At 40.9% G+C, this 11,231-nt stretch overlaps 1 protein-coding gene across 1 annotated transcript; it reads right to left on the minus strand.

The window, feature by feature from the left end:
* Window positions 1-1,792: 1,792 nt before the first annotated feature.
* On the minus strand, window positions 1,793-11,030 carry BRI3BP (BRI3 binding protein). The gene is made up of 3 exons (XM_032791193.2): window positions 10,755-11,030; window positions 8,754-8,856; window positions 1,793-6,525 (listed from the first exon to the last, which is right to left on the minus strand). The coding sequence occupies exons 1-3, from the start codon at window positions 11,028-11,030 to the stop codon at window positions 6,107-6,109; spliced, it is 798 nt and encodes a 265-aa protein (XP_032647084.1). The 3' UTR covers window positions 1,793-6,106.
* Window positions 11,031-11,231: the final 201 nt, after the last annotated feature.

Consider the following 11,231-nt stretch of genomic DNA (forward strand, 5'->3'; position numbering starts at 1 on the left):
GGTAAAATCTAATTATAAAACACCCCACCAGTCTGGGGTCTCTGCCCTGATGTAGACACTGGCAGTCACAGTCGTGAGCCAGGCAGCGCGATAGGGGGGCTTTAATAAAACCATCAAATAGTGAGATCAAGAGAATTAGCAACACAGCGCTGCTCCTCAGGCAGACCCATTGGCGGGGTGCTACAGCTTTCCTATCCCCCAGACTGGGACAAGTTTCTCCGAGGACACAACTGCAGAAAGCCTCCCCAACCCCTGCTCAATCACCCTACGCCTTTTGGTCTCCCCTCCAAGGGCCACACTAACAGGATCCTGCTTAGCTTCCCTCGCACCCAGGAATTTCACCCCTCCTCTAACATCAGACAAGAAGGCGGGGCTAGAAGGATTGGTCAGGCAGGGATAAAGCATTTTGAAATTCCCGCGTGCAGTTGGCCGTTGGCCACGCGCCCCGGCTGTGGGCGGTCTTAGCTTGGGATGCGGGGGCCGCACTCGGGCTGCGATAGGTCCCGGTGCCCATGGAGAAGCCGCCCCCTTCGCTAGACCGTAGGGGTGGGGTCATCAGCTGTTGGCTCGCGGGGGCAAACTGCCCGCAGGGAGTCCGCCCGCCCACCTGCCGGCGCTGGGCAGATGTCGCCCAGGATAATCCGCCTCCTCCAGCCAACCAAAGCAGTTATGGTCTCATCGTGGCCAGAGAGCAACCTCACCTCCCCCAGCTGTATCTGTTACAAAACCTCCAATGAGTGCAGGATATCAACCAGAGACCTGTCAGCTCCTATACAGGGCTGTGTGGTGAGCTGCCTGGGCTCTGTCTACACCTAGCTCAGACACCCCCATGCAGGCTGACAGACAAAAACAAAGGCCACCTGAAGGACAAGGCACCATTTATACTGTTGCACTGCCAAATCAGCAGGCACCTGATGACACGGAATAGTGCTAGAAAGCAACAGGGTTTGGGAGGAAGCATCTCTGCTGTAAAATCTGTGGAGTCAATGATCCACCCTCTTTAGTCTTTTGTGACTTTTCCACAGACTATGTGGGCAATGATCATACATCACTATCAACAGAACTATGTGCAACTATCAAGGGACAAGTATCAGAAGGGTAGCCGTGTTAGTCTGGATCTGTAAAAGCAGCAGAGAATCCTATCCACCTTATAGACTAACAGACGTTTTGGAGCGTGAGCTTTTGTGGGTGAATACCCACTTCGTCAGACGCAGGTAGTGGAAATTTCCAGGGGCAGGTATATATATGCTAGCAAGCAAGCTAGAGATAACGAGGTTAGTTCAATCAGGGAGGATGAGGCCCTGTTCTAGCAGTAGAGGTGTGAAAACCAAGGGAGGAGAAACTGGTTCTGTAATTGGCAAGCCATTCACAGTCTTTGTTTAGTCCAGAGCTGATGGTGTCAAATTTGCAGATGAACTGAAGCTCAGCAGTTTCTCTTTGAAGTCTGGTCCTGAAGGTTTTTGCTGCAGGATGGCCACCTTAAGGTCTGCTATAGTGTGGCCAGGGAGGTTGAAGTGCTCTGCTACAGGTTTTTGTATATTGCCATTGTCAAGGGACAGAGGCTTGCAACAACTTGTATAGCATAGGTAAGAATAAAGAAGTGTCTGCGTCTCTTAAAAGAACTTTAAACTGCAGGGTTATCACAAACGATGTATGATGCAAATTTTCTATAATTTAGACAGTCAGGTGCCATCATACCTCTTTCTCAAATAGTACAAGAGTGGAGTTTCAGGCAATTACTTTTCCTCCAAACAGATGCTTTGCAACAGAACAGTCTTAAGAGCAGTACAGGTCTCAGTGCAAAGTTTCAGGAAACATTTATTTTGTTTAAGCTTAGTCACAATACCATAATTCGTGAAATTGGTCTACAAATATTTAACTACATAATACATTGATCTGGTGGTCAGAGAAATAATAAATAAAGCCAAGTATAGCTCTGTAAAAATAAGTTTGATATTCATAACTACTTAAAATATCAGCAAAATCTAATATTTCCCTAAGGGTCATATGTCAAAAGTATACATACACAATTTTCTTCAGAACAAATCATTTTACATAATTTGCACAAATTTAAAGATGATCTAAACTTTAAATCTCATGTACAAAACAGGTTGTGAAATTAAATGACTGACATCAGTGCTAAAAACTAGTACTACAATAGCAAATATAATTCCTGGTTAAAAAAAAAGAAAGATCAATTTTTAATGTGCTAATTGTAGTCACAGTTCAATGGAATTATCCAAAAATTTAAAATACATGCAGATACAATAAAATCTTTATCCTCAAAAAACAGACAAGTTGAACTTAGTCAATAACATCATTAGCTGCCAAAACAGATTATTAGTATGTGAGGCAAATCACACTAAAAAACTTTACACCATCAAAAAGCTAAGATTGGTACTCAGTCTATTTTCCACATTAACTATGCAACAAGTCTTTAAAAGCAAATCACAATTTGAAGAACACACTATTAAGTACAGAACTGAGCTACACTAGATTTTGTACATTGTACTCTGACATTCAATACCACTTTTGAAAACACTACATTCTGAATACAAAACAGTTAACTATAAGTGAGGTGTGTACTTTAAGATAAATTGCTACAAATGTAAAGCTTTGCAGAATGTTGATGTATTGAAATACATACAGTAGTTTCAAATATTAGACCCTAAAGTATGAAATATAAATACTTAAGATCTTAATGGGATTTCTGTTTAAGCCAGACAGCTTGAGATCCATCATAAACTATCATGTCAATCAATAAAGTAAGGTGACATTCTTTTAAGTAGCTGCTGAAGACAGGACAATAAAAAGGAGCAGTTTAATATTACTAGCCTCTAGAACTGATGACAGGATTTGTTAAATTATGCTAAAGAATGCCAAGATACTACTGCCCATCTCAGAATGAGCCATTTAGTGATTAGAGCAAAGTACTGGGAGTCATGAGATCTGGTTTTATTCCTATCTCTGCTACTGACTTGCTGTGTAGTTGTGGGCAAGTCACTCAAATTCCGTGCCTCAGTTTACTCATCTGTAAAATGGGATGATTACATATCTTTGTAAAGTGCCCTGAGGCCCTCATAAAAGGCAGTGTAACACAGTCACTGCCTATGGAATGAATTATGAAGAATGCAGTAGAAGAGCCTAGTAGGTGAACAGTATAATTTTGTATGGAAAAATATTTGTAAAATATATTTACAAACGTCACTTGAACTGAAATACACCACCAGATTAGCCTTCCAAAAACATTTTAACTACTGTGCATGTTTAATTCAGAGCATTTTCAAGTACAATCATTTAATTTTTGTTTGTGCTCTTTCAAAATAACTACTTTTGAAGTTAACAGACAATACACTGAGATAATTGAATATTGGGAAACAATAGTGATTAAAACAGCCAATTTTAAATAAACTGCCTAAGCATATTTGTCTTGTCTATTTAGAACATTTTAAATTTTCTACTGTGTTTAAAATGAAACATTTCACTCTGCATGGGATGTAGGTAAATACAAAAATATATTTTCCTGCATACAATAGGGTGGGCAAGTTTGGGACAAGAGTGTTGACACAAAAGGCCTGGTTTTACTAAAAACTAAAAAAGTGATATAAAAAAATGAGAATAATATTTTTATTTTTTATTTTCAATACTAAATATAGATTACCTAAAATATAAAACATTTTATGTAAAATATAAATCATATTCATAGAAAACAGGCATGAATGTACAGACTTCAGGTGACAGTTACACATCCCTGTATTTCTTTATTTAGGACACAGTTCATGTCACCTTCTCCCCCAGTTGTCCCATTGAAGACAGTGCAACTATATGCTCTAGCAAGGTTTGTCGGCAGACTTCAGTCCCTAGGCCCAAAATTCACAAAGCACTTTGCTAAATTGGGGCTTTAATACCTAATTTAAGAGTCCACTTTGTACCCAGATCCTACAAGCACTACTGAGTGTAGTGATTTTTACTGTGAATAGTCCCATTGATATCAATAGCACTACATATATTAGAGTTCACAGGGTTGAGCCTGTAGGATCCTAACCTAGTTTTTAAAGTATAAGAATGAAGAAAAAAGTTTACATACAGCATTATTAATCTGGAAGCCTGCACATAATCACACAATAATTATTTATTGTTTTATGGGGAAGGGTTGGGTTGTTTTGGGGGGCTTTTTTTGGTTAAATCAGATACTTCGCAATTTTCAACAAAAACTTCATAAGGATTCAGTTTTTGCATTTGCATATGTGGCCACTCAGATGGCATGAAGGATTAAAATGGCTCACACTACATACTGTCAATTGCACATTATACCAACTAAGTTTAAGTGATCACTGACAAGTTGGTGCCAAAGGTCAAAAAACCCTACATTTTAAAATGCCCATAAATATGGATTTAAAAATAAATCATAGTAATATATGTTCAATACAACAGACCAAAAGAGAGATTAGGCAAGTAACATGCACTTTCTAAATAGTCTTGTATACTTCGGCATTAAAAATTAAAAGGAAATTGACAATGAAAATTCAATGAAATGTTAAAATCCTGGTTAAACCCCAAAGCAGCAAATTGAAGACAGAATGCCAAATTCTGCTTAGGTGGTTATATGCAATTCCTCTGCAGAAGACGAGGACACGTGAAATAGCATGTTTTGGCTCAGTACCACATTTTATTTTAACACAGCTTTTTAAAAATATTAGAAACAGGTTCTTCGTAATGATAGTGCATTTTACCTATTTGGGTATTTGTACTGTGCTCATTGCTATGGTATAAATACTCTCTCACCATAGATCCCCGTAACACCCTTGAAAGCACTGCATTACAAAAGTTAAATGATTTCTCAGGCTTTCTTCCCTGAGGTTACCTTTGTCTCAACACACTTCAAGAAATCTTACAAAGTCAGTGTCATAATGATAGTCTAATGCGGACACAAATACAAACACTCACCAAAATAAAGTTGCTTCAAAGCTCTCCAACATCACTTTGAAATAATCCCCTATTTTATACACACTCCATAATGTGATTGACCTCCCCAAAGATCCACTGGGGACACGGACTTCAAGCAAAAAGCACCCGTAAGACTTAAAATTTTAGAAAAAAATCCAGATCTTCCTCAGGATAGATTTATTGCTGCTTATTGGTCCTGAGAAAGCTTTAAGCAACAATACATTTGGAAGTATTTTATCTGCTGCATTTTTTGTTCTGAGGAAGCATGTGGGTCCTGAGATTTAAAAAAATAAATAAATCCTATTTCTTCCTATGCACGCCTATGTGGAAAATGCTTTACTGTGAAGATCAAATATAAACTACTCTGCCACTGAAAATTTGCCAGCACACTACATTTTAATTTTATTAAACTGCACTTTAAAGAACAAAAACAAACAAACCGTCCCCCCCCCCCCCCCCACCCCCAAAAAACACTGATGGCAAAGTCCATAATATGAACAACTAAGAAAGAAAACCACATACCTGTAGAGTGTTATGGGTTCTTCATTTTGGAGTGGCTTTAAAGGGTTCTGATTTATGAAGTAATTCCCTTCTTGCCATTAAAAGCTATGGTATGATATTTTTCGGCCTGAATGTGAGAACATTTTTCATACTACATGGAAAGGCAACTTCAGGCAATGAAATAAGACAACAGTAAATTAGAATGCTCACAACTTTGTAAAAAAAATTAAAACGTGGACCCACAATCACTACTTCTCAAAAAAAACTTTTGGTAGCTTGAGTAAGATTTTTTTTAATGTCAAATTTGCATAATGCTCAGCTCAGCTTCAATATTTTAAATAGACTACTCAATTTGCTTTTATAAAAACTCTACAAAAAGATGTTTTTAAAGCTTGTAAAAGTAAGCGTTTTCACTGATAAAATTCTCGTCATGGATAAAATTCTCTGAATATACAGCTAATATCTCATATCTTATTTTACAAGTGTAATGTTTCTGAGTGTATAGTCTAGATAAATTACTCTTATTCTTAACACATGATCTAAAGTTTTAACATTGCACATTTTTATCATGTGATATTTTGTTGCTTAGTAACTTTCAGTGAGAGAGTGCTTAGTAACCTTCTAGTGAGCTGGTGTAAAGTGATCTATAGGTTTTATTTCATTGGTCATTAGCTCTGTCCATGTTTTCCATTATCCTAGTAAGACGTATGTTCAGAAGTCTAATTTGACTATCAATATGGTCAATCTTCTCCTCAAGGCTGCTGCTGCTGTTTCTCCTCCAATAAAATCCAACGGGCCCAGTCATGAAGTAGACTGCTACAACAAAGCACAGAGGCAAGACTGCATGCTCTGGTTCTCCTTCATACTTCTGGAGGATGTATACACATGAGAGGGCAAACAGAGCAACTCTTACAATCCAGAAGAAGCGACCAAACAGCATATGTAAGAGACAGAAGAAGAATCCAAGGAAGACAGACAAAAACCAATAAGCAAGTAAAACAGCACCAATCAGCAGAAGAACCCGGGTAGGGTTGTTGGCAACTGCTGCAGGGCTGAAATAATGAGTCAAGTTGGAAGCTGAAAAATAAAAACAAATTTATGAGAAATTAAAAGATAGTTTAATTACCTCAGGCAAAGATAAGTGTAAACTGTAAGCATAACTAGTGAAAGGTCATATATCTGCAGAAGTTTCAAGGCTGCGATTTCTAAAAAAGGGGGAGGGGGAGAATGACCAAATTACTGGATAATTATAAATATATATGTACCCCCTGTGTGTCCCTTTCATACAGCAGCAATCACTACATTATTTCTATGGCTGTGACTGAGTGAATTCACTTCAGTTAAAGAGAGGGCCACACTAGTCTAGAGCATAAGTTTAGAATTAAGATCAAAGGTAAATATGGCCTTCATGTAGTAACAATGTTTAGATATTATTTGTTAAGCTGCATTCAGCATCACACAACAGAATAATACATGCACCTGTAGGATCACGACTGTTTCTACCCTTTGTTTCTTTTCATTCTCCTTCCGCCCCCATCTTCCTTTGCTTCCCTGCCCTTTCCCTGTGTGTCGTTCCTTTTCCCCCTCTGCATTTCTTTCCCTGCAGCAACTCTCAGTTCACCCTTTAGACTTCTTCCTCATCCCATTCCATCTGATAAAATGATCAGCAATAAAATAATGACAACATGTAAAGAGATTAATGACAGGAACTCCATATGCATGCAAGACTGCTTAAAATTATTCAGCTTCATTGACTCTAGATCCCAGAACCATTAGGAAAATAATTTAGTTGGAAAAACATTATTTTAATTTTTAAAGTGTCTATTTTTTGCTCTATGGATTACAAGCACAGTCATCATAATCAGAGAGCCACATATCCCAAACTTTTCCTTCAAAATTCACACAACACCGGAGCAAGGTGCTATTTCCTAGGCAAGGTTTATAAGCACAAACGAGTATGTCACCATATTAGCGCACATGGGCAAGCCACAGCAGTATGCTGTGGTTATGGAAAAGCTAGTCATTCAGTCAAACCAAAAAAAGATGTTAGAAGTGGAGAGAACATTCTACTACTAACTATTGCAAAGCACATCATAGAACAGTGCTCCATTAATTTCAACATGGTTTCCAACAAGTGACAAACTTAGTAGATAAAAATCCTCTTAATATGTCTCTGTTCCAGCCCCAATGTCTGATTTACAGCATCCCCAGGACCATGGGTCTTCTTTTCTCTCTTACAGAGAGGAAAGAAGTCACATTTACAGAGTGTTCTATACAACCAGACTTAGCATTAAGAATGTTACAAATATCATAGATGGGAGTAAGAAAAGGGAGAAATGAAGAGGAGGGAAAACAAGAAAAAAAACTTAGGTACAGGCAAGGAAACAGACAAAATGAAGGATGGAAAAAAAAATGTGAAAATACTGGGAAAAAATATGCAGACCTTTTTCATTCTTTTCTAAGGAAAACTTTCCAATAACTGTCCTTACTCCAGAGAAATATTTTCAAGGCATCCTCACCATGCTAACGCAGTAAAGTGATTAAGCTACACAAACCCTTTAAAGGTTTTATTTCCCAGGCCCCTGCCCAGAGAATTTAACAGTGTTGAATCCTAATTACAGAACAGATATAGTAGCAGTGCAAAGCTTTTCTCCTACTGCTTTACCAATACACTTCACCCGCTTCTGGAGCGTTGAGAGGAGAGTTGGGATAGATGGAACTTGAGGGATTAAATTGTTAAGGAAAAGAGAAACAAACAAGAGGTGGGAAATAGTTCCTACCAACACATTAGAAAGGGTAGCTACCTAAACCAGCCTTCATAGTTGTGTACTCTCGTTGCTCTAGAAACTGTTCTCTCCATTCTCTTTAGTGGATGACACCCAGTCACAAGTCTCAAAACACCCAATGAAGAACAAAGATTAACCACTAACCTGTCCAGATTTAGAAAGATATGCAAGACATCTCTTTGCCCAGATTTTCAACTCCGTGAATTATCAGATCTCGGATTTTAGCTCACTGGTCAGATCTCTTTCCATTCTCTAATTCAATGCTACAGAATGTAGAGTAGCAGGATTGTTTTACTTCTTTTGTTTGGAAGTATTAATGACAAAAAGTAAACCCTGAAAGTGCTCCCAGAAACTGTGCTGATGAATGATTTAGAAATGCATGTAATAAACAGGTATCAAAGATAATACAAATGCAAAGGTAATACATACCTTATTAACATTCTCCATCCTTCCCATACCTGTAAAAACATCCATAAGGATTACCTGCATAATTTTGGGTTTAACAGACACCACACTTACCATCAATTCCAAGAACATCCAGCACATCAGTCCATATTCTCCAGACGGTGTCTACTAATACATCCACACCGTAAACAAATCTTTCCGTCAGCCTAGAGAAAAACTGTAAAATAAAATTATACTGTAAAGAATGGCCATTGGAAATCAACCTGGAGGGGTTTATGCAGTTTATTCAATTTTCAGTACATCTGAAAATATATATACATCACTGATTGATCAATCAAGGTACATACAATATATATTTCCCTTTACCATAATATCCGAGTGCCTCCAAGTATTTAAAAATAAATGTAGCAAATCTTTCTTCCCTTCCAGATCACAGGAAAAACTAAATTAACATAGATTTTGTTTGCCTGCTTGTTCATATGCGTGTTATTTGCAACACGTTCATAACTGGTACATGAAAACTAAAAACTCTTACAATGCAATCCTCAGATATTTACTGAAAACCTGACAGGTCCATAAACAATGTGTTGGAGATATACACAAAACTTTAATGACAGTGCAAATTATACTCATTCAATTCAGTAAATTAACATACCTTCATGTTACTATGATACAGAGGGGGTTAAGACTGGGAATTTGTGAAGTTAGAAGACTGAATGAGAAAATGAGTACACCTGAAGGCTGATTTGGTTTGTTTTGGAAACAGCCTAATCTAAATTTGGTTTGAAGATTACAATTCTTGTTAGTCTTATTTCAGTACTTGTGTGTATCCCTGAAGAATTTGACCTGAATCGCTGAGAAGGGTCAGACAACACTGTGGAAAAAACACCTGCATCCTCTCAATGCTACTGCCTTCACTGCTATAGAAGCTACTCCAAAGGTTTTCAGGTCCAAATTTTGCCAATGTAGTGGCAGCCTTCTGAAGATTGTCACTATAAACTTCCTGAACAAACAGCTATCAAGATTATAGATGAAAAAGATGGATATTTGGCTCAGCTTGCTTCCTCTAATCTAGCACCTGCATCTTCCATGCTGCTCCCTAACATACTGCCAGCTATCGTGCAAGAAGCTTCTCTTGGCCTCCTAGTGACATTCAGCTCAGCCTTCCCCTCTCTCCATTTCCATAATCTTATCTGAACACATTTTTTTCTTTCCTTGCTCAGGATTCTTTCCCTCTGATACTTTACTGTACTGAATACAAACAATTATGTAATTATATTTCAAAAAGAACTGTGACAAAAGAGAAATATATGCTCTGTATAAATTGCTTACTATTGCTTCTAGTTTACTCCCCCAGCACTAGTTCAATAATTCATCCACACTTCTGTTTGTAACAGCAAGGAAGGGGCAGCTAAGGATTTCTCATTCAATGTTTGCTTGGGATGGTAAGGTGTTCTCAAACCCTGGTTTTCTTTGCTTTAGACCACTAGAGGTCAGAGGGCCCAGGGTCATTGCCCACTGCTTCTAAACCCCACGAACCTGTGTTAGTATCTGGTGGATTAGAGACGCAGAGCAGCCACCCACAGAGGGAGCCAGACAGCTCGCTGCTGCGTTGAGTTGCTCACAGTGCTCCCCCATCCAGCCCCATGGTCTCTGTGAAGGCTCTTTTCTGCTGGTTCATCCTTACAATGGGGTCTCTTAAGCTTTCGGGGAGCAGAATGTCTGCGCAGAGGGGGGCTGTTTATTAGCTCATAAACCACATGAAAACGTGCACGCACCAAGCCCCCCCTTTCAGCCTCGCCACACGCAACCAAGAGACACTTCGGGGTGAGGAGGCAACGAAGGCAGGTGGCCTCCGTGGTGCTTTCAGCGATTGCTGCTACCAGGCAGCCCTAGTCCCCCAGGGCCGGCGCAGGGCGCCCAGGGACTTGCTGGGGGGCAGCGCAAGGAGAGGGGCCTGCGACGGGAAGGGGAGCGCCCGAAGCCGGGAACGGGGGGGCCGGGCCGGGAAGGGGGGCTGCGCGGGATGGCGGGAGGAATCGGCCGAAGGGCCCGCGCGTTCTCCTCACCCCGCTAGCAGGGGCTCCCCTGCGGGGGGCCGGGGGGGTGTCTCACCTTCTGCAGGGCCCGCACGTTCTCCTCGCCGAACAGGCTGCTCACCCCCTGGTAGATGCCGCTGGCCGCCCGGCGGAGGCTGTTCTGCTTGTCGGCGCCGCGGCTCCGGGCCGCCCAGGCTCCAGGTCCCCCCACCTCGCCCAGCAGCAGCAGGAGCAGCAGCGCCAGGCCGGGCCGAGCCGCCCCGCTGCCGCCGCCGCCATGTCGCTCGATCCCGGCCGAGAGCACCTGGCGCCGCCGCCCTAACCGAGGAGTCCTGTGGCCGCCGTCCAGCATCCTTCCGCCAGGCGGGCACGCCGCACAGGATCACGCGCGCGCTGGCAGCGCCCCTACTAGCGGGAGCGGCCGGGAGCCTGGCTCTCGGGCCCGGCCGCTCGCCCAGGAGCCTCCGGGCAGGAGCCTCGGCTTTCGGCAGCTTCATCCTCGCCGGGGACAACAACTGCCACTCCCTGACAAGACACAATAACACACCCCTCA

Source organism: Chelonoidis abingdonii, chromosome 22 (genome assembly GCF_003597395.2).
Source record: "Chelonoidis abingdonii isolate Lonesome George chromosome 22, CheloAbing_2.0, whole genome shotgun sequence".
NCBI classification, from domain to species: Eukaryota; Metazoa; Chordata; order Testudines; family Testudinidae; genus Chelonoidis; species Chelonoidis abingdonii.

Excerpts from the sequence above, each read along its gene's own strand:
- BRI3BP (XM_032791193.2), bottom strand. The coding sequence starts at position 11,030 with ATGCTGGACGGCGGCCACAGGACTCCTCGGTTAGGGCGGCGGCGCCAG. Across the intron at positions 8,857-10,754 it reads ACGTGCGGGCCCTGCAGAAG|TTTTTCTCTAGGCTGACGGA; the intron begins GTGAGACACCCC and ends TTTATTTTACAG. Across the intron at positions 6,526-8,753 it reads GGATGTTCTTGGAATTGATG|CTTCCAACTTGACTCATTAT; the intron begins GTAAGTGTGGTG and ends TTTATTTTTCAG.